At 39.7% G+C, this 23,737-nt stretch overlaps 1 protein-coding gene across 2 annotated transcripts; it reads left to right on the forward strand.

The window, feature by feature from the left end:
* Positions 1-354: 354 nt before the first annotated feature.
* On the forward strand, positions 355-22,784 carry dennd2c (DENN/MADD domain containing 2C). 2 transcript variants are annotated; one of them, XM_056384856.1, is made up of 19 exons: positions 355-667; positions 3,819-4,944; positions 8,067-8,191; positions 9,605-9,687; positions 9,873-10,022; positions 11,013-11,091; positions 11,384-11,428; positions 12,555-12,742; positions 13,183-13,292; positions 13,972-14,041; positions 14,879-14,956; positions 15,360-15,500; positions 15,994-16,142; positions 17,866-18,043; positions 18,308-18,349; positions 19,897-20,005; positions 20,513-20,755; positions 21,517-21,603; positions 21,683-22,784. In XM_056384856.1, the coding sequence occupies exons 2-19, from the start codon at positions 4,046-4,048 to the stop codon at positions 21,712-21,714; spliced, it is 2,808 nt and encodes a 935-aa protein (XP_056240831.1). In that variant the 5' UTR covers positions 355-667; positions 3,819-4,045; the 3' UTR covers positions 21,715-22,784. The 2 variants fall into 2 exon arrangements, with proteins under 2 accessions (XP_056240831.1, XP_056240832.1); XM_056384857.1 differs by having other exon boundaries at positions 12,558-12,742.
* Positions 22,785-23,737: the final 953 nt, after the last annotated feature.

Raw genomic sequence — 23,737 nt, forward strand, 5'->3', positions numbered from 1 at the left:
TTCTACTTAATACTAATTTTGGTGTTCGCAGGACAGTGACAGGTGCTGCTGACAATCACCTGTCCAGTCGCTTTATGATATAATCACTCTGTACGCTGACGCAGAATAACCACACAACTTTGGTCTACATATGTAGTTTTTAATTAAAATGTAATTGCCTTTAAAACCCATATAGTTTAACATGTTTACATGACACTGAAAAACATGTTATCAAAAATAAATGGAGAAAAACTCTAAGGGTGAATATACATAATAAATTGTGTATTTTCATCCTGCAAGTTAATAGAAGTTTGAATGAAGGGTTTTATTTTGGAATTTCAGACCGGAAGTCACATGTTCTTTCCCCGACTTGACGTTAATTGTGTTGAGAAGGAGGGCTAGGAGTGTTCTGCTTTTCTCTAGTTATGGCCACTTTCTTTGTTGTTGTGTGTAGTTATTAGACTGGGCGACACGTTTTTGTGCCCTGTAAAGTTTATTTTCTGAGCAGCTGCCAACAACCGGCTGTGCGGCTGAATTAAAGTTAGCTTGAACTTCTTCAGACTGCTAACCTCTCCAGATTGGAGGATGCGAGCGAGTGGAGTTGCATTTGATTTGTTTTTTCATTTTATCGAAAGGAAAATGAGAAAAGAAGATTTTTTCTCATCATTTTAAAAAAAAACTACAAAAGGTAAGTCACGAAAAATAGACCTTATGTAACTGTTAATGTGGTGTTTGGCTTCAACGGTCATATACTCACTCTTAAACGTTATCACTCAACTGTCTGACACTGTCTTTCTCTTGTAGCTTTAACGCCTGCTAAGCAAATGAGTTCAGAGCTGTTGTGTTTAATTACATAAAGTAAACTAAAGTTACGTAATTAATGACCGTAAGATGTGTTGCTAAGCTACATTTTTCCAATACTTGCGGTTTCTTCATTTAGTGAAAAGTCAAACCAAACTCAATTGAAAATATGGCTAGTTAAAACTGACTTCATGATCTACAAATATATTGAATTATAATATTAGTATCAAGCCTATTTCTATATCAGCATTTTGTTTGTTTTTTAATTCGGCACACATATAATAAACTAAACAGTGTTTGTTTTCTTACAAATGTGAACTTTTAGAGGTAACCAAAACGTTATTCCTGTGGCTAACTGTAATCTGTCTCCCGACACATTCACCGTGATGTTTGGAAGTGAGCAGTGTAAACCAGCCACCTACTTTAGGTAATTTCTTCCTTTTGTTAAGGCCGAATTAGAGGGTATTTGTTAATGAGTGAGATGAGTCACCGAGTTTCATTCAGAAGTTGTGCAATTTTTGCAACTAGGAAGAACATTGTAAATTTTATTGCTTTGAAGGGAGGTTAGTGATGTGTTTTCCTCATACAACGGAGAGTGAGCACACATGGAGCTCGACATAGACATTTTTTTCTTTCTCTCTCTCTCTTCTCCTGCATTTATCCCTACTTTATTGCAGCCTTAACCCTAATACCAGGAATGAAGCAGCTAATTCAAGTCACAGAGTTAGTTAAGGTCATTGGACCTTCTTGCTGAGAGGATAGCTGCTGTATTGAAATGATCTGCAGGTGTTGGCAAGTGTAGGAAAAACAGCTGAGTTAATGAATAACTGCAGACTACAGAATAACTACAGCTACTACAACTTAAAGCATTTGAGATGTTTATTCCACTAAGGTGAAATCAACTCTAGGGACAATATCGATTAACTGACTTGCATTTATTTTATGGTAGGCCCAAAATAAATGTAAATGTTTTGACATATTGGATATCTTAGTCTGAGTTTATGAGAGAATTTGGAGCTGTTTTTAGGCACAAATGACACTAAATGATGGAACTTGTCGTGTTAAAAGTGAGATGTCATTCATGCAGCAGAGCTGTTGAAATCATTGCCTGGATGCACAGAAGCTGTTCTGGTGGCTGTTAATGGATCAGTCATTGTTAGGCACGTTATCTTGGTGTGTCCGTTTTACGCTGGCATTTAGCAAACCTACATTTTTCTTCTATTATAGCTCTAACTGTCTCTGTTGTTGGTAAACCACAGTCGTGCAACGCCTCACCTACAACGTGTTGGGTCTTGCCGCACTCCTTCAGGAGAGCGTTTTGTGGTGCTTTTGAAGGCACAATCAGGTTTAATTTAGCTGCCAGGTGATGATGGGATACTGGAGCTTTATGGGTCCCCTGACTGGTTTCTACATGGATGAGTCAATGAGTTTCACAAAAAAAAGAAAAAAAAATACAAGGATACCTTTCTCCACAGTTGACAGACATATAAACATCAGTGGAGTTCATTTTTAACTCACCCTCTGGCTTTGTCACTTGATATCACAACGCCTCACAGTTTGCCTCTCATTTGATTTTGAACTGTATGACACAGGAAAAGGGGGGATGACGACTGGCAGCTTTACATGTGTATTTGCAAATGTCACTGTTACTAGCCAGTATATTTTTGAATCTACGGTATTTCAGTGTTTGATTACCATCACAGGGTTTTGAGTATAGTTGATCTAAACATAGCTCAAATCAGTGGTTGCAGCTGGGTGCAAATGTCTCTGCACAATAATTATGGACAGTCTGCTGATCCTTCTTCCTGCCGTTCAGGAAACGCAACTCATGCCTTCCTGTACAACATACCGCACACAGACAAGTAATGCAAGTGGGTCAGTTTGGGACTCGCATTGTCATTGCGTGGTCTGGCAATGATCGAGCAGCATTCCACTGCACAGATACATTTGATTTAGGTCAAACCAAACAAAGGCATCACTGGATGCAAGACTGACTGACCGACTGTCTCTAGTTAAATTTATTCCACGACCCCCCCCCCCCCCCCGCCCCTCCTTATACAGCTCTGTAGGAATGCAGCTCATAGAGTTATTATGATCATGAGCTGTGCAGTGGAATTTTACCATGTCTCCCCTTCTCCAGATTCTTCTCAGCCTCGGTCGTAATGTGCAACGTGTCCAAATGGTTTGGTTCCAGCAAGCCAGGAGCTGCAGTGCAAGAGCGTACAGTGACTACATTGATGTTGACTCAGGGAGTACGAGTCGGGGTAGATGCAACACTGCAACACTTCACATCAAGTCTTGTCTGTGTTAAATAGCATTAATTAGATGGAGCAAGATTATAGCTTTATACCGTATGTGCAGCGCAGAGGCCTCAGTCTCTAGTCCTGTATGTTTTAACCTCTCCTCTGATGAATAGCTCATCCATCGGAGGAGCTTTCATTCCGCTGCGCAGATAGGTGTGGTTAAAGTGTTGTCCCTCATTCACCTAATTGTGACTGGCTGTTTAGTATGCGTTGAGATTCATGTGTTTTCTCGCCTCCCGAAGCTCTTTCAAAGACCTAGAAATGTGCATTCTTCCCTGTCATCTGAAAGACAGCTCTGCAAGAACACCGAATTAGATTTAATGCTTTGCTGTATCATTGGCATTTTGTATTTGGCCAGCTTTGCGGTTTAGGACAACAGCTAGAGAGAAAGCAGAATTCCCCTGGGGCTGGAGGAGGGCTGGGGCGGCTCAAGACACAGACACAGACACAGAGCAGCAGAACGCTGCACTAAACATGTTCCAGCTCTTGTGTTTCCTTTTTTCTTTCTGGATTTATTTTTGGAAACTGACCTTGACAGGAGCCCGTCCTTCCTGACCTTCTCTCGGTTCCTGCCTACACCTTGAAGACAACTGAAGATGTGTGATGTTTCAAAAGTAACTGTGTCATCCCGTGTTACTACCTCAGTATCCCTTTGACCCTGCAGTGTGCTGTCTGGACTTGTTTTCAAGTGCAAAATGATTGATGGGTAATTCTTGTGTCTTGACTTCTTTTCAGGTTGTTTACAAAAGGAGACAAGGGGGAAATGAAACTCTGCTAACACAAGAAGACGCATACTGACAGTTACAACCACAAATGTTGTAACGCTCCTGTTTTTTTGCGGATCCATTAACTGTATTAATTGATACAAGATCACGTGAATTTTTCTGTTCATCTTTGCGAGGAAATCCCTGATGCTTTCAGTCATGGAGAACTGAGGGTGAGGTGACACTCACCCTCTCAACATGCTGGCTCTGAGGCTGGAGCAGGGCAAGCGAGGGGGTGGTGAGGTTGATCGCCCGCAGAAAGGGCCCACTGTGGCCTGGCAGGGCCGGGGGGCAGGGAGGCCCCCTTCCCATGAGCAGGGCGTCAACATCAGGGAGAAGATCTCACAGTGGGAAGGTCGCAGTCAGCAGGGCAGCAGCCCGGATGCCAGGGTGAAAGCACACCCTGCAACTGTATCCCGAAGTCTGTCTGGGGATCTCCTGAGCAATGGATGTTCCAACGAGGGCTCGAGAGGGGGGCTTCACGCAAAAGCCAGCCTCTCAAAAACTAAGAGTTTGGGCTTAGATTTTCGGGAATCCCCAGCACCAGCTGGACATGGTGTGGTTGGTAGGAAGTCAGAAAATCTCAAGAAATGCTCCACTGAATTTTCAGCCACATCCCCAGGAAATAAACCACTTGCAGCACAAATATTTCTATCTCCTAAAGTGGAGGCTAACTCCACAGGTAAACAAACCTTCACCGCCAATGGCGACCAAACAATGGATCGCATCTTGGATGTGGAAGTAGTTTCTAAACCTCTACCTCTGTCCACTGATGACCAAGAAGACAACATGCCCGCTGGGAACTTCTACACTTCACGGGGTTTCTGGCGTAAGCTGGAGGGAGACAGACTGCTGTGGGAGAAAGGCAGGGAGTCTTCAGGTGAAGCTCTGCCTCCTCCCAAACCTCAGCGGACATTCCAGTATCGCGCAGCCAACAACAACAGAAACTCGGGGCACACAGCGCGCTGGGACAGAAGATCTCCTCATAACAACCACTCCAACGTGGGGAGCAGGAGGGTGGCCCACCCACCTAGCTTCCCACCTCCTCCATGTCCAGTTGCAAAGAGCGATGGGCTTTCAAGGCATAAAAAGAACAGGTGAGTCAGTGCACTAAAAGCAGAGCACACGTGATTGGTTTAGTCCCGAAAGTATACATTTTTAATAACCTCTACATTTTTATTGAACAGTTCAGATTTTATTATGTTTTTCCTGCTGGTTGAATATTGGAGAACTGACCTGTAAAAATACACATTGCAGTTGTTCTTTGTTTTGGACAATGACTGTGGTCTGGAGTGTTTTTAGGGCAGTTTAGAGGAGGGTGCTGTCAGAGTCTAATTGCTGGCTGGGGTCCAGGTGTGATGTCACATGATATCTGGCAGCATTGTTCTCTATTGTCTGGTCGTGGCCTAGTTCCTCAGCAGCCATGGGTTCCAGGGTCATCATCTGCAGACACGCACACACACGCACATTCACTCAAGGCTAAACAAAACAAGACATAACAGTGTAACCCATGTACACAGACAGCTCGGGACTTATTAAGTGACGTGACTTCTAATAATGTAGGTGTCTGTAACTGTCATGTCCTGATGTCGTGTATCATTATCATCTAAACATTGTCTAGGAGTTTTTTGACAGAATAAAATAATATGCAAAGCTGTTTTCCATTTCTGATAAAAATCTAAATTGAAATAACAAAAGCCATATGGTGTTTTTAATTTTCTGTTTCTAAGGCTATGTTTACAAGAACTGAAAAATGCAACCCAGGGTGTAACTACTGACAAACACAATAAAAAGTGACTATAATATTAAGATCTGTACAGCTAGATTTTAAAAGCAACTAACCCTAACCCTTTTAATTGTTATAATAAACTTTATTCTTAGAGTGTTTTCATACAAGGGATGTAGCTCAAAGTGCTTTACAACAAAAATTCAAATTGTACAATAAAATAAGGGTGAATAAAAGGACAATAAAAATAGACAAGAGATAGACAGTAGATGATAAAATATGTAAATGAAAGAAACGCAAATTAGCCCAACTTTAGTCTTAAACGTGCCCAGTCGTCATTCGCTCAATTTCTTATTTTCATTCAGGAGAGGGCTTGTGTGTGTATACACTCAGTTACTGGTGTATTAGGTACATCTAGCTAAAACTAATGCAGTCTAATACCAGCAGTCTTGCAATAAACCCTGTTCAGTTTTTATTGAAACTGTTTGAGAGGGGTTTTGCTGTTGAACTGTGTTGCATTATATGTTATTTAGCCAAACTTCATTTATTTAAATGGGGGTGGATAAAAATCATAGATACACCTGTCAGTATAACACAGTACTGTCCAAGTTGAATCTAAACCTCTCATTTCAATAAAAACTGAACCTTCCCCAAGGTGGGATTCATTGCAGGTTTTAGTTGATTTTTGAAGTGAAAAGAATTAAATACAAAAAAACAGCATTTCGTCAATTTTTTATTTCATAAAAAAAATAGAAATTCAACAGTAATTCTGCCAAAAGTTTGGGCACCCGTCTACTTGTAAAACTCTCAGGACTTCATCAACTCGGCAGGTCAAGAATTGTCACTAGGACTACAGACTACAGGCAGATGACATTTCCAGAACTGATAAATTATCTGACCTTCAAACACTCAACAACTCAACACTGCTCCAAGCAACTGACTGAGGATCTGAAAATGAAGCAAATTGATGCCTGCAAAACAGGAGAGGCTATAAAAAGATTGCAGTTTCCACCGTCTGAAATGTCATTAAAAAATGGCAACTAAGGGGAACTGTGGCAGTCAAGACAAGATCTGCGAGAACAAGAAAACTTTCAGACAAGGCTGCACGTCCGCTGTGTAGGAAGGCAAAGCAAATCCCTCATATGACTGCAAAGGGACCTGCAGGAGGGTTTAGCAGAAGTTCATGCAATAAAAAAGTAACGGTGCATTAACATTCGAAGAAAGGCCAACGTTTTAATGTCTGTTTGCTGCAGGGGGTGTTTTTTCTTTTCACTTGAAAAATCAGCAAAATATGCACTGAGCCCTGGACTTTTATGACGAAAATGCTAAAAAACATAGTTGTATTGACATAATTAGCAAATCCAAAAGCATGTTTACAGTAACAAAAATGATGTTGCTTGTGGATAACATTGCATAACACTTCACTCATATAAACAGATGGAGGCTTTGTACATGTATTTTATCAAAGAGCTATGAAGGGGGGAAAAGTTTCACCCTTTTTCTAATGAACTGAAATGACGTTTGTTCTTTGGTTGGTGATCACTCATCACCCTGGTGTGCGCCGAGCCGAGCCGATTGAACCCTGTGCCCCATCAGTCTCATTGTACTGCTTGCAGGAAAGGAGGGGCTGCTTTATTGGAGAATAGCCTAACTTTATTCGAGGGAAACTGCCCAAATGGTACAAGAAGTAGCCCAGATTATCATAAGATTTCCAGTTAAATTAATAGTTGCCCAACTGGGCAGAAAACAGCCCAATCTGGCAACACTGCGCCTAATGACGATACCCTTTTAAAGCGACTGGTTCAAGAGAATCCTGGGAAATGAAGTGGAAGTTTGATGGCCCATTATCCTGTAATTGCCTCTTGTGGCCACAGTGGCTGTTTCTTAGCTAAAGCTCCTTGCTTAATTGTGTTAACTGTGCTCTTAAATGCAGTAAAAACAAACCTTAAGAACTCCTAACTGTGGTCCAATGTTGTCATTATACCTTTTTTTAAATTGGCAATGTCATACACTTGTTTTATTTTTTCAGGTTGTTGCTCACACAATCATGTCTGCACACAGTTAGCAGAGTTGGACAGGGCTCCTTGTTTACCAACTTTAGAGCCGGGGGGGGGGGGGGCAACCTGAATCCTTCATTATAAAACAGTTGATGGATAATGCAAACTAATAACTAGACGGTAGCTTCATCCTCCTTTTCAAAGCTTCCAGGGAGGGAAAGCTGCATATTGACCTAAATTTCACTAAGATGATGATATTGACATATTGCCAGATGCTGTCTCTGTCTCAATCCTGTCACACTCTCTCATTGTTTGCTTCAGTACCACATGCTCAGTCATTTCCTTTCATGATAGTTTATCACACTCTCCGCGACTTGCTGTGTTCGAAACCGTGAGGGATTTTGTGGCCAGAGATTGGCTGAACATAAAACAATAGAGCAAATGATAGCCAGGCCCCTCTTTATTCTCACCGCCTTCCCTTCCCTCTCTGCCACAGGAAGTCCTTTGAGTATGAGGATGCAGCTCGTCTGACGGTGACGCAAGGCACCCTGGGAGACGAGACGAGGAACTCAGGCCTTTACCATGCCTATTCTGACGACAATATTTACGAGGACATTGTCTGTGAGTTGAGCTCCCTGTGTCATATACACTGAAGAAGACGACGTGGAGCTGACTGTTCCAATTAGAAAGCCTTTATTGTCATTGGAAGCTCTGCTCCTCATTGGTGCATAGGAAAAAAGACAGACAAGCATCATCAAAAAACACAACATGCAGATTCTTACAAAAAAAATATATACAAACACTAAAATAATGAAGTTCAGTGTATTATATTGCAGCATAATAAATAACATTGTTATTTCTGAAGATGTTGCAGTTTCTAGTTGCTTAAAAAATTGCTCAGTAGCCGCTCTGATATCAGCATTATACACAATATATTGCAGCTGTTTAAAAGGTCTTTGATGTTAGTTACGAATGTGTAAGTGAGGATTTTAATTTAGCCATAAGAGGCTACTTCTGCTCAGTTGTACCAATTAATAGCCATGTGTAAATGGATAAAGGTAGTGTCTTACTATCTGATTTTAGCACCTTTGGTAATGAATGAAGAGATTTCCTTTTATTTACAAAAAGGAGTGGCTTACAAAAATGCAGGAGTTCTTTGTCATTGTTTGAAAGTAAAAATTCTAATTTAATCCTTTATTTGAATAGGTAGAAAGGCTGTTGTATAAAAATTAAATATACAGTTTATACACAGATATTCACAGGCATTAAAAACAGACACACAGATAATTCACAGACATATATGATACTTTTTTTACATTTAAGAAAAGCATGTGCAAGTGTGATTCTAAATACATAAGTAAAACTTTTTAAATGTTCCGGTGAAATAAGAGAGTGTAACTACATATTTTTTGGAGCTTATTCCATTTGTAATTAAATGGTGCAGTAGAGCCTTATAAATAAACATTCACACAATGCTGCTCCCCTCTATTTGTTAAGGAGGAAAAGTCAAAGTTTTACCTTCAGTTTGCTTGATAGATGGGTCTTATTAAAAGTGAGTCCTAAGTATGTTACATACTTTCTAGAAGTAGGAAGGCGAGTGTTTGAATCAGGACAAGCTGGAACAAAACGTTGTTATTTTTGACTTCTGCATCTGCATCAGGCACAGCAGTTAAGTAAACTCCAGTGTCAGAAGTTAGACAGATGGTGATATTGCAATGAATAACTGTATCTGTATCCATCCAATACTGATATTATGCAATTCCTAGGTTTAAATGTGGTCACCTAAAGAAAAATTAAAGAAATTATTTCAACTTCAGAACCAGAGAGGAATAAATAAAACAGGAATAAATTGCTCAAGTTTTAAGATGGAAACTCTTGGCAACTTTTTTTTTTATTTCCACAGCAGACAACCTTAGTCAATTGTTGTCACAGGAAAGCTAGCATTAGCTCCTGGAGAAATGTCTCACTGTGTACACCCTGTAAAACATTCAGCCAGCATGTCTAATCTTTTCCCATCGCTCTGTCTTCCGTCAGGTGAAGTCACTAGAGATAACCCCTATGAGGATGTCAGGCTATCTCCCATGTGTCTACCCATTGCAAGGCCTCAAGTCCCAAAGGTAATGGAAGATATTACGTCTCAATCTCATGGCACAGAAGTATTTTTATGATTCCTGTTTGAACGTATCAGATGATCCCTGCCTAACCGGAGGTTGTAAGGGAGGAAGAAGGAAGTGTTGTAGTTTGATACTGTGTAATTATCTGCAAAAAAGCAATTGGTAACCTCACAGTTCTTGTCCTCCAGCTGCCTCCTAAACCCCAAACGTTGCAAGGTTACGCTGGCAAAGTGGAGAAGAAGGGGTTCCAAGCATCCAGATCCACCACCCTTGCAGAAACCCCCAAACCAGCAACACCCCGGCGCACAAGCACTCAGAAAACACAGAGGACGCCTCAGGTAAACGATGGCAGGATCTTGTCATCAGTTTTTTTCTGAATACAATGACTGAGTGAGATGTTTTTTTGTTGTGTTGGACGATGAATCACATGTTGTGTTGTAATGAAAAGGGGGGGGGGGGGGGTGACTTTCTGAGCAGGAAGGAGAGGACACTGAAATAATTAGATAGAGTTTAGATGTATGACTGACTGCTTCATTAGAATTCAGACAGAACAGATGAATTCAGACATTCGACCCATGGCAGTGGGAAGCATGTGGACAGGGAGGAACTTTAACGATAAGGTACAGTAATAAAAACAGGCTTACTGACATTTATCTGTAAATCTGTCAAGTTTAAAGGGATTATAGCCTCAAAACCCACATGGCACTTTTACTGTCACTGCCTGCAGGCTCAACAAATACCAATCAGGTTTATTTTTGGATGGTATTTTAGCATGTATTTCCTGCTCTGTCTTTTTCTTATTACTGTATGTTATTAATAAATGACAAATAGTTCAGAATATATAGCTGAAAAAGTAAGAATAAAAGACGACATTTAGTTAACCAGCTGTCCTTTAACTCTTTGTGATCACACATTTTCACAAAGGAATCAAAACAATGAAACGGGCATAGACATAATAACACCTCATTATGTATTTTTCTGCTCAACAGCAGTACTATTATCTTAGGAGGGGCATTTTTAGTTTCTTCCCATACACTGTCGTACAAGTTTGCCTCTTCAACCGGCGGAGCTCTGTGTGTCCTCTTCAAGATAAGTTTGCGCTTCCTGTATGTTCCTGTTTCTGTCCACTATCAAATATTCAGCTGTGTTCTCTCAGCGAATTAACAGAAGAATGCAGGAATGTAAGGGTGGAAGAAAAGAAATGCTGAAAATCTATAATATAATTATGTACTTAGAGGCTGTTATATCATGATTCCCTGTAATCATGATTCTATAATGGCTGTGAAATTATGGGGCTGACAAATACCTGTGTGTGTTTTACAACACAGTACGTCAACAAGATTGAGACCATCTTTGACGACAAGCGAGGGAGGAAGAGAGTGAAGAACCAGGGAGTCTCAGTGCGAGGTATATATATATATATATATATATATATACACAAACACACACACACACAGATGACACACACATGCACACAGACTGTCGCAAATGTCACTCACATCAACGCTTCAATTAGATTAAGTTGTGCTTCTTGGTGGAAATACCCAGCTTTTGATGGTACACACAGGGACAGCTGCACCAGGCGAAGCCGCTGATTATGAAACAAAGGCTGACTGTCTGCATCTGATTATGGCTTCTTAAGTCTTTTCCATTCCTCTGCTTCTCCATAATCTCTCCCTCCTCTAATTCATATCAACAGAGGAGACCAGCGGGACAGAGAGCGACCCCGAGGACAACAGCAAAGGTATCAACACAGTTAAACTGTCTGCGAGGTCCCTTTATGTTAAGGCTGGTTTTCAGGTTAAAGTTTTGTAATGTGGAGTAAGAAACTCTGGTTATATCTGTCAGCATTTGTTAATGACATTCCTAAGTATAAACACTGGGCTGCCTGGTGGAAAAAAAGAAACAAAAGAAAAAGTCATAGCATCAGGGAAACATTTATCAGCTCCAGGGAAGTTTTTTTTCCAGTTCTAGGTAATGTCAGCTATGTTACTTATTTGTTTATTCAAGTGGCATACAGCCATAATGAGAGAATAATTCACTGAAACACTGAAAAAATAAGTCAGATGACTAAAAATTCAAGTAATTGGTTAAGTCATTTATTAAATAAAAAATGGTTTTAGCTTCACAAATGTCAGGATATGCTGCTCTGTTTTACATCATTGTTAATTTGGAGTTTAGGTCGTTAATCAGACAAAACAAGCCAATGAAGATGTCGACCTGGGAAAGTGAGAGGGTCGGTTTTCTGATATTTTAAAGACTAAATGATTAATTGAAACACAAGACTAAGGGTCCACAGCTACGCCAACAGCTGCACTTAGGCACCGCGGTGCTTTGAGCTAAATGCTAAAAATTAGCGTGATAACATGCTCACAGCTGCCACTGCTAACATTTGCTAATTAGCACTAAACACAAAGTACAGCTGAGGCAGATGGCAGTGTCATCAGTTATGCAGGTATGTAGGTAGTCATGAACGAAAAGTGTTACACAAATTGAAACTTCGACCCATTGATGGTGCGAGATGAAGAGTCGGGATCACCAGAGTCGTTTTAATTCATCCCCTGGGGACCGTGAATGTCCAAAGACTCGCTTGCCAACTGTAAATTTTCATCAGAAAAGTCAAATAAACCAAAGTCACATCCAAACAACATTCAGTTTGCAAGCGGTAACAATTAGGTTTGTAGGAAATATGGTTCAAACTATGAGAAACTCGAATAATACCACCATTGTGAGATTAGCCATGACTGTTTCGGATACTATGTAATTATGCTGTATATTGATATTTAAAATGCTTTATATGGCTCCTCTGTGCTGCATTAGATTTGTCCCAGGACAAGCATTACCATATCATTTCGCCGTGTGTTGTCCAGCAGGCTCCAGGAGATCAGTTTATATCCAGTCTACACTGAAACGTCGGCCAGGATACCGCACCCTGGAGAGAGACCTGATCCAGCTGCAGCAGCAGCAGCTTTTCCAGATCTTCGTGGTGGTGTCGCTGAGAAAAGGCTCCCCGGGAAACACCTACTCCCCTGAAATTACACAACAGTTCCCCAAAATGGTTAGAAAGAGACTTTACAGTAACATTACAGCACCCTTCCTCTAAGCCAAGGTCGTAACTCTTGCTTTGGTTAATGGACTTTAACTGAATGGTATTCTGTGTGACAATCCTCGTCTTAATCTTGTTTGGCAAAATGAAAGAAAGATGATTCTTATCATACACCACTAGGAATCCTTTAAAGGAGAATTTCCCAGGTTTACATAAGCCAAGAGATTTCATGAAAGAAATTGTAGAAAGTTTAGTCTCAGATACCTATATGGTAGAACAAGCGGTTAAATCGCTCAATTAAACCTTGCATGAGTCACTTTTTCTTATACCTAACTGAATCATATCATAATGCAGTTAAATGACGACTGATCTCACCTGACATCCCTGTGGAAGTAATTTAAGGAATGCTGCTGTCTGCTGTCTGCTGCTGAACTACATTCCCTCTGTTTCAGTTTGAGAAGTCCTCCCGGCTCTCCAGAGAAGCTGAGGATCAGCTGAAGGTCATTCCCAAGTTCTGCTTCCCCGACTCGCAGGACTGGAAGCCGTCTGCACACATGCCAAGGTCGGCTCATACACCACAGTAATATTTTAATGTATTCTGCTTTACAGAGGCTATAACAGTGGTGTAATGGTAACATGATACCGTATTCCATCTCCAATTTATTTCCTTTATGTCTGTATCTTCTTTCTTATTAACTTTTTTCATGTACAGTATTTAGACTAAGTGCTGGCACCGTAATTATCAGTTGTGTTATGTTTAATACCCCCAATTCCTCTTTTCCTATTTATATCCTCAGCTGCAAGCTGTAACCCGTAAATCGCTGCTGCAACAACCCAAATTCCCCACAGGGATCATTAAAGTTTCATCTGGTCTAATTAAATCTTTGAGTGCTCAGGGACATTGGGCATTCTTTTTTTTTTTCTACTTGATATGGTTCATTGTTGTAATGTTGGTTATGATCTCAGTGTGCTTTGCTTCTCTGCCTTTAAAACAACAAAAACAAACCTACTCTCTGTATGCTCTACCTTTATATCTCCAGGGAATCAACAGTTCTCACATTAATCAACATTATTTTTTTTAAATTAAATTATCCCCTAAAGATATTTTTCAGTCTGTTTTTTTTATTCTTATTAGATGTTTTTCATTAGAGGAAGGTCATCACAAATGAGCTGATTGAAGTTGTGTGTTTTATCTCTAAATGTTAAATCATCCCCTGTGTGTTGATCTTGTGTTTCTGCAGTGAGACCTTCTCCTTTGTACTGACCGGAGAAGACGGCAGCCGCTGGTTTTGTTACTGCCGTAAGATCCTGGTGAGTGCGGATAAGTTAACATTTGCATCTGAGTCATTGACTCAAGCGCTCGTGTGTGTGTGCGTGTGTGTGCGTGTGTGTGCGTGTGTGTGCGTGTGTGTGTGTGTGTGTGTGTGTGTGTGTGTGTGTGTGTGTGTGTGTGAGAGTCTGCGATGACATGGCAGCCTGCCACATGCTTACTCAACATCTCTGAGGAGATCTGTACATGTGAATCACAGACCATACCACTTCTGAATCAATGACAGAGAGCAAGAAGAATTTCATCGTTTTCTTCCTTCTTTTCCCTCACAAGCAGAGCTGCTTTTACCGTAGATCTCTTCTAAGAAAAAACACTTTTTTTTAGGGTTGAAATGAAGATGTTTATCTGTCTTCTATTGTTTGCGTTTATTTTTATTGGAAAACATGCTGTTGTTGTCTTATTAGCCATTTGTTTTGCTGTATTTATTCTGTCTTTAGTGTAGACAGAGCTAGGACCTAACATGAAGAGCTTTATGTGTTTGTGTTTTTGGAAGATAAGCTCACAGCTGCTCTCATAAACATGGATTGACTTTAGACTTTAGACTTTTGTTTTTTTTTCCATCTACAAAGCTTCTAGTCATTGAAAATACTATTAAACACCATAATAGGGAAATAACATCTCGACTTTGTGGCCCTGATTGTACTCTGTTTATATACAAGTCTGATACCACTTCCCCATTAACTTGAATGGAAAAGTTCTCTCAGACTTTTTGACCCTACTGTACGTTTATATTTGATGTATTTTATGATTTTCATGATCATTCATGTATCTGCTGTTACCTGCTTTATGACATATGAAACTATATGTGTGTCTTCAAGCCCAGTGGAAAGGGGAAGAGGCTTCCTGAGGTGCACTGTATTGTCAGCAAGCTGGGCTGTTTCAACTTGTTTGCAAAGGTAAAGTAACCATACAGTGCGTCTGCTCATAGAAGCCTCTGTAGGGAGATGAAAGGAGATGGATGTGGAAGACTTCAATCCACCAATCACCTTGGAAGTGTGTGAAAACCGTTGCCTGGAAACTCCTTGTGTGAATTAGGATGGAATGAGGCTAAACTAGAAGATAATCCTGAACAAGTATTGGGTGTGTCTTTCAAAACAAAAAAAAGAAAAAGAAAAGAAATTGTATGCAGCAGTGTCTCGCCCATGTGTGAAAATTTACAAACAGAAAGTGTGAATACGGCCTGGAAGAAAACTGCATTTAGGTGCACAGCTGCATTCTGCCTGTGCTCCATTGTTTAGACTTTAATCAGCACGAGTTCCCTCAGGACACTCGGTGATCTGTCTGGCTCTGTCTGTGCAGATTCTCGAGGAGGTGGAGAGGCGCAGAGAGATTTCCCCGGCGCTCGTTTACCCTTTTATGCGCAGTGTAATGGAGGCGCCGTTTCCAGCCCCCGGACGCACAGTCACCATCAAAAGCTTCCTCCCCGGCTCTGGGAATGAGGTAACCCTGAAACGAAAAGAGGAAATGTTAATTAGCAGTTTTGTTCCTTCTAACCACTCCTTTCTGCAGACTCACAGTGACTCAGAATGGGAGGTTATTCACGCAAACAATAGGGATAGCTATTTTAGTTTTGAAGGGTTCATGTCAGGACACACATATATATATATATATATATATATATATATGTTATAACAGTTAACGGTAATTTAGTTAGTTATTGCTGTTTACAGATTCAAATTAAGTTAAGTAACAACTCTTCCCATAAAAACTCAGGGGAGGTGCTGCTGCAAAATCAAAATCACTTCCTTGTGACTCATCAGTTGGTTGTGGCTCTTAAAATGCCAACTTACTAATACTCCACTGTCTCCAGCCACATTTATATAGACGTATCTGAAGAGTCTGGTTTCCAGGCTTCCACACTACATGACTGCATGCTCGAGCCATTTATCTACACCGTGTGGTCTGAGTCCATATGTTCTTGTCGCTCTGCCAGGTGCTCACTCTGTGTCGGCCTGTGGACTCCAGATTAGAGCACGTGGACTTTGACAGTCTGCTGCAGTGTCTCGGTGTCGGGAAGCTCCTGCAGGTGTTCGCCTCCCTCCTGCTGGAGAGGAGAGTCATCTTCATCGCTGACAAACTCAGGTACTGTACGTCTGGGTGAAACACACATAACGCTGCAGGGCTGCTTAACCATCAGGGTTTATAAGGATGATAAAGAAAGTTGAAAATATCAAGGTAAACAATAAAAAAAAAAAGAAAAAAAAGAAGATGCTTTATATTACGTCACACAGGCCCAGGGCCAGTATAGATTCCTGTGTGTACTTTGGCCTCAGTGTGCTGCTTCACAAAATGCTAAGCAGATTCCCCATGACAAGTCAAGTCAGGTTTATTTGTACAGTCTGATATCACTTACAGTGACGACAACAATAACAGGCCCTGACTTTTTCCAAGCTGAATATTATAACCTTTAATCAAGTTTGACACTATCAGTTCATACAAGACACCACACACATTTTGAACAATAAACTTAGATGAAAATTAATTTATAATGAATATTACATAAAAACACACACAAAATTGAACCAGTTGACCCACCAAACAAGACAAGCTTGTTTTGATGCAGTGTTAATGTTATTTTTCATCTTATCGTTGGGTTATTTACTCAAACTAAAATATGGTTCTGAAATCTTACTGTCTGCCCCAGCTCTTTTTAAACTCACGTCATTGTTTGTTTGCTGATTGTGAATGTGAATCCTTTGCAGGGTTTTAATGTCATGCACATGGTTTTGTACTATAAATAAATAAGAGGAATTAAGTAACAATAAATCTGGATCAGTTTTAAGGTAAAAAAAAAACCCTGAGTTTGTTGTGCGACACTGGATCAAAATAACCACATTTTAGTTTCAGTGAATAACCCAACAGTAATATAAAAACACTGTGGCACTGGGTAAAGCTAATGTAGTATTGTGTCTGTGCTGTATTATTACTATATATTTGGGTCAATAGTTACCCAATTCAATATTATATCAAACTTGATTCTTGTAAAATAACAGTCATATGTTATTGTTCTTATTATTTGTAGTAGTAGTAGCACTATACAAGTGTAACCTGTTTGTTCAGTAGGGTCTCAAAACCATGACTGTGCTTGGTTTTTGTTGGCTGCTGATCAAGTGATCAGGTGAACAGATATGATCAGTGATGCTGAATGCGTTGCGTGTACAGCAGCAAGGCGGAGCAGTCTCTGCTACACGGTGATCTAAAACTGACTAAAAAGGGTTCAAAAAGGTTACTAGAAATGTAATTATCCTGCTGTTGACTGGATATTAAATGTTCCAGGGACTTTGGAGAGGAGATGTAAATTAGTTATTAAAAATAGAGTTGTTTTTGCACGGCGGAGTATAATAGCAGCAGTATGAAACTGAGAAGACACAACCTTTAAGAACAATGATGATGAATGACCAGTCATTTTTCGTATGGAGGAGATAATAGGAAGTGGAGATTAGTCTGCTTTGGGAAAAAGTGCTGAGTTTTGTGGAGAAAAATGTGGCTGTGGGCAGTGACCATTCAGAAGGAGGTGGAGGAAGTATTCTCACAACATGCAGGCTACTGACCGTAAAGGGAGTATCACCAGAAATAGAAGTAGTAAGTTCTGCAATAAGAGTATTAGCATAAACCAGTAGCTTTTTGGGAGAATTCTGCGATGCACAAGTACCATTCGCTCAACGCTTGTACAGTTGGTTCACTATGAACATGTGGTGGAAAAGATTTACATGTAGTGTGACGAGTGTTTTTGGGGAAACTGTGATTGATATCTTTGATGGTGTTTTTGTGTTGAACCTTTTCTCTCCTGCCCTCCTCGCTGCAGCGTGTTGTCTCGGTGTGGCCACGCAGCACTGGCACTGCTGTACCCATTCATCTGGCAGCACACTTTTATTCCCGTGTTGCCGGCCAGTATGTTGGACATCAGCTGCTCCCCAACGCCATTCCTCATCGGGGTGCTGGCACCCTGCCTGCCGCAGCTGCTGGAGCTGCCCATTGAGGAGGTGGGTCACACTTCTGCTGAAATGTTTTGAAATTGGCGTCCAATATGTGAAAATAGTCTGGTGTAGTGGTTTCAGTGGTTGTATATTCACTTCATACTGTGAAAGGATGCAGACACAGCAGGGCCACCACAGTGTGTGACTCGTGGCGGAGAAACACCCTGAACACGTAGTTCAGGCTCACTTCACCTTTTTATAACTCTTATTGCGAAACAGTGAACTTGTGCCGTCAGTAACTGTCATTCTTTCTTCTCTCTGTCTTCCCAGGTGCTCATAGTGGATCTGTGTGCGGACAAGTTTGTCATTCAGGTGTGTACACATTGCAGTGTATAATGGGAATGATAGGTGCGGTCCCAGTGGGGAAAAAACGGCTTTGCCCACACTTGTTTGAATGCAGAGTGTTTTGAGGGCGACAGACACAAAAATATTTGACACATAAAAAATGCCACAGAGATGAAAATAAATAGGGTGTAGAGCCCGGAGCAGAATCATGTCATGACTCAAACACTGGGCCGTTGTGAGGCTGATTCAGAGCTGCGTGTTTGTCAGTCAACAGTAATTGCTCTTCATGAACTATTCAATTAATGTGTTATATTTGCGTGTCTTAATTTGGCTGGTTTATTATTTGACATTTAATTTAGTAAACACTCTGCTTCTCTATTAACTACAAGCTAACAGGACTAGCTGTGATGGATTTACCACTCCAACATGAGGTATCTAATTTCAATACTGCTGGTATCTTCCCTCCCTAGTCATGTAACCTGAAGTACATCACTGTATGAACAAATACATAAATTATCTTTGACATACACAGTGTAGTCTGTAGCTTTGGTATTCACACAGACAACCTTTTGTTGTTGTGTCTCTGTAAGAGCTGAAGAATTCATGGAAATATTATCAGAATTGCGATATGGCCATTTTTTGATAAAAGTAAAATGTGTCACAACATCATCAATCCTAAGTGAAGTATTGTGGTGCTACAGAGATTATGGAGGACCAGGCACGTCACAGGAAAAGTAATAAAGCATTTCCATAATTTCATATTTTAATAGGCATTAAAAAGAGGAATTGTTAAAAACAATTTATAAATAAACTTTTAATCCATCAATAAATACTTGAGCAGCATAAAAACACATTAGAAATACATTTATTAATTCATGAATGAATACTAGAATATGTGTGTGTAGAGTATGTGTAATACTGAAAAACAGCTTGAAAAGGCAGTTTAAAAATGGGACTAAATAACTGGATTCCCTTTTCAAGAATTTATAAATGAGTGTTTTAGGCTGTTTTTGTAAATCCATTTTTAAATCTTAAGTTGATGTTATTCATTCATTTATATATTCTTTTTTTAATGCCTATTGAAATTAAGGAAATACTGCATTACTTTTCCTTACAAATCATATTCTCCAGATGTAAAGGAACACAACAGACTCAACAAAAATCACATCATCATTTTAATATTTTTCCCAGTGGAAATGAAAATGGAAAAATAACCATTCCAACTAAAAGCCACAGTATGATTTTTTTGCATTCATGGTTCAGCCCTAGTCCCTGTACTCTGGATGTGAACACTTGCCTTTAGTGCTTAACAGCATTCGGTCTTTGTTTTTTGATGCCCATCTTTGTTGACAACAGCACCTTCCATAAATTGATCAGAACAGGTCGACCGAACATGATCAGTACATGGGGGGTGGGGTAGTCAGAAGCACATACAGTATTTCTGTTCAAGCTCACTGGTACGGCAACGATTCCCACTGAGGACAACAAAAAACCAGACAGATGTCTGTTCTTGAGAGTGGATTAGATGCATGCTTTATGCGACTGCTGTTGACCTGTCCTGTGTTGTGTGACAGCTGGGTGATGAAGACTGCATCCTGCCCAGTAAACTGCAGGCAGCACTGCAGCAGGTCCTGGAGGAGAGGGAAGAGATCCTGAGACAGGAGGATGGAGACAGTTTTGGAGGTGGGTATAACAGACAATTGTGTGCTGCATGCCAGTCAGGTACCTCACTCACTGATTGTAAAGCCCTTAACTGTCTCGGCATCTCCAGGTTCCTTTTTCTTCTTGTCTACAGTGATAAAGAATTTTTGCAGGTCCTGTTTTTCATCACAGCACCATCAGCTCTTATCTTTTTGCTCAGTTTAACATATGATCAGGGGATGTTTAGAAATGAATTGCAAATGCCAGCTGTGCATCATACCTGCACTACTGATGACCTGCAGACTGCTGCAAATCCTTTAGTTTACTCTGCATTTCTTAACTTTAAACTAATCAGATGTTCACTGATGACCTGTTAATATTGTTTGGGCTCAGTATTAATTCATAATGTAACATGGCTCAGAATTTGGCACAAGCTTGTTGCAGTATTTTATGAAACTCTGTGATGTGTCAGATCAGTCTGGAGTTCACTTGCTCTGGAAAACGTTAAGTTAATCATCTCTTCACCCATCCGTCTGTCTGTCTGTCCAGGCCAGCAGGCTGACCTGAGCTCCCTGCTGTCAGAGAGTTTTGTGCGGTTCTTCGTGGAGCTGGTGGGCCACTATCCTCTCCACATGGTCGAGTCCTCCCGCGGAAGCAGGGAGCTTCAGCGCGACAGCTTCCGCAAATCTCACCCCTCCCGCGGAGTCCGCCAGTTCCTGCAGCTCTTCATGGACACTCAGATGTTCGCTGGGTTCATTCAGGACAAAGAGCTGCGCAAGGGAGGAGGAAGAGGTAACAGTGATGAAGCAACGACGACAGATTGTTTAAAAACATATTAACTTTTTTTTTCTCTCACAAGACTCTATGAGAGTTCAGAAAAGGCAAAACAAAGTTTGTACACACAGTTCTAACATAGTGGAACTACTTTTTTATAATAACAGTGAAAAGGAAGAAAAATAAGCACTCTCTACCATTGTCCTTCAAGCTAATACTTTGACATGAATTTTTTATCATATGAATCTGTGGTTCGATTTCATTTCTGCCTAATTAATACCTTTTGAATGTGCCCAAGCAAACCGTGCAATCAAAAAATACAAAAAGTAAAAGGGGAAAATGTCAATAATTCTGATGATAATAATACTAATTCACCTCACTAAATTTAGCCATTGATTTGCAACCCTTCTGCTTGTACAATAAGTGCTGGAGGTTTTATGAGTAGCGTGATGTTTTTGAAGAACGTATTAAATGTCATCTTAACAAGATTTCACATAAAAGTTGGAGTAATGAGGTCGGATGTCTCCACACAATCTATTAAATAAATGTAGAGTTTAATTCAATCATATTAAACCAGACATATGATCTAAAATGAATGAGTCACTCGCGACATGTTTTTACCAAATAGCAGGATATTTCAAGAACAGGGTTAAGAAGATAATTGCAAACGCCAGAACCATAATCTATGCTGCACATGAAGAAAATCTAAATCTTGTTTATTTGAACATAGATTTCCCTCATTTTCTCCTGATGTCTGAACATTTCCATCTTTGTCTCAGGTCTCTTTGAAGTCAGAGTGGCCGAGTATCTGGATTCGTATCCTGAGCCGGAGCCAAGTGGTGTGAACAAATTTCTTAAAGGACTGGGTGAGTAGTGCTCTGACATCAAATGTTTTCCTCTGAAGGGTACATTTCAGCAGCTAATTATTTTTCCTTCTTTTTTTAGGAAACAGGATGAAACTCCTACAGATGAAATGAAAAAAAGGACAAGACCTTGGCTTTTAGTTGAAAGACTTTGTAATTAAAGACGGAACACTTGTTGCTGCTGGACTGACCGAGGACGTGAATGTGGATCAGAGTCTTGTGTCTGGATGTGAATGGGAGAGTGAGGAGTTTGCATATGAGAGGACCGTGTATGAATGTTCGAGTGCATTGCACTTCTCATTGGATGAAAACTGGAAACTGTCTTATATTTCTTTTTTCTTACATTGTTTTATGAAGCCTTGACGACAAGGCAACATTCCAGCTAATTAACCTCAGTAATCAACCTGAATGTGCCTGGTTGTAACTATTTCCATCATGTTTATTTTACTTTTTTATTCACAATTGGATCAATTCTGCTGCACAATATGTGCAATGTACAGTAAATGTAACTTTAATGTTACATTTCAAGCTTATAAGTACTTAGCTGAAAATATGTTGTGTGGTTCTAACCTGATGCATGTTTTAATGTAAAATTCTGTTCCTTTTTTTTTTTTTTTTTAAATTCCTCTCAGCACAAACTGTAAAGACTTTTTGTTTACTGTGTGTTGTATGTTGTATTTGTGTTTCAGATTAAGTGGAGGTTTATTAACTCTGATCAGAACGTTTCAAAGTGTTTGGACTCCAGGTTAAACCTCAGTCAACATGACTATTTAGATTTTGTGGAAATTATTTTCTCTTGTCCTCTTTCTCCCTGTTAACTGGAGTTGTAAATATGTTTTTTTTACATTTTGCACATGTTGAGAACCAGTGTACAGTGTTTGGAATATTTTTGTATTAAAAGCATGACATGTCCTACATACATTTTAAATAAATGGGTTCCCAAGGACAGTATTTAATGTGTGACTATGCTATTTATAATGCAAAACCCTCGAAAACTGGGTTGTACAGTTACCCTGCCTAATTATAATGAAACTTGTGATCGGGAGGTCATACAGCTGTATATTCTATACTGTAAAACAAAAAAAATAATATCTGCTTTACATTCAGCGTATAACTGAGTAAGTGTGATTGGTCTGGACTAGATGGTCTGGATTTTATGTATTAAAAAACCATTAAAAAAGGAAGCGCTCAAGTCTTTTTAGTTTAAATTTCCCTCTGGGTTTCTCAGTTGTGTTGCAATGGAAGTTTTGCAACAAAAATGTTGGTAGATGTGGACACCCAGGACTAGGGCCTGTTCTCCTGCCTACATGTGTTCTCGCTATGTACTCCGGCTTCCTCCCGCAGTCCAAAGAAATGCGCATAGGATCGATTTTTTTCTGGCTTGTTATACTATCACGTTTTTTTTTCTAACTATGTCAATGCCTAACTATTATTACACGATAATGTTTGCAAATTTTTTTACCTTGTTATACTATGATGTTTTTTACGTTTTTATACCGTCCTATACTGACATGTATATATGACCTATATATGACATCTTTCTGCATTCCTATACTTTGACATTTTCTTATGTTTTTATGCCATACTATACTATGAGGTTTTAATCTATACTATACCAAGACATTTTATGCCTTACAATACTATGACGTTTTTTCAAAATTTTATTCCATACTATACTATGACGTTTTTTTTTTTTTTTACAATTTTATGTCATACTATACTATGACAATTTATGCCTTACTCGATATGAAATTTTTTTGAAAATTTTAAGCCATATTATACTGTAACATTTTTTTGATAATTTTATGCCATACTATACTATAACGTTTTAATCCATACTGTACTATGACATTTTATGCCTTACTATACTATGGCTTTTTATGCCTTACTATACTATGTCGTTTTAATGACTTTTTATGCCTTACTATACTGTGTCGTTTTTATGACTTTTTATGCCTTACTATACTATGACGTTATTATGATTTTTTTATATCTTACTATACTATGAGTTTTTATGCCTTACCATACTGTGACATTTTTATGACTTTTTAAGCCTGACTATACTATGACTTTTTATGCCTTACTGCGTTATGTCGTTTATATGACCTTTTAGGCCTTACTATTCTATGACTTTTTA

The sequence above is a fragment of the Seriola aureovittata genome, chromosome 9 (genome assembly GCF_021018895.1).
Source record: "Seriola aureovittata isolate HTS-2021-v1 ecotype China chromosome 9, ASM2101889v1, whole genome shotgun sequence".
Lineage (NCBI taxonomy): Eukaryota > Metazoa > Chordata > Actinopteri > Carangiformes > Carangidae > Seriola > Seriola aureovittata.

What these genes read in the sequence shown, in the direction of transcription:
- dennd2c (XM_056384856.1), top strand. Translation starts at nt 4,046, where the DNA reads ATGCTGGCTCTGAGGCTGGAGCAGGGCAAGCGAGGGGGTGGTGAGGTT. An exon ending in AAACACAGAGGACGCCTCAG is followed by an intron (nt 10,023 to 11,012) that starts GTAAACGATGGC and finishes TTTACAACACAG; the next exon opens with TACGTCAACAAGATTGAGAC. An exon ending in TGGAGCTGCCCATTGAGGAG is followed by an intron (nt 18,044 to 18,307) that starts GTGGGTCACACT and finishes CTGTCTTCCCAG; the next exon opens with GTGCTCATAGTGGATCTGTG.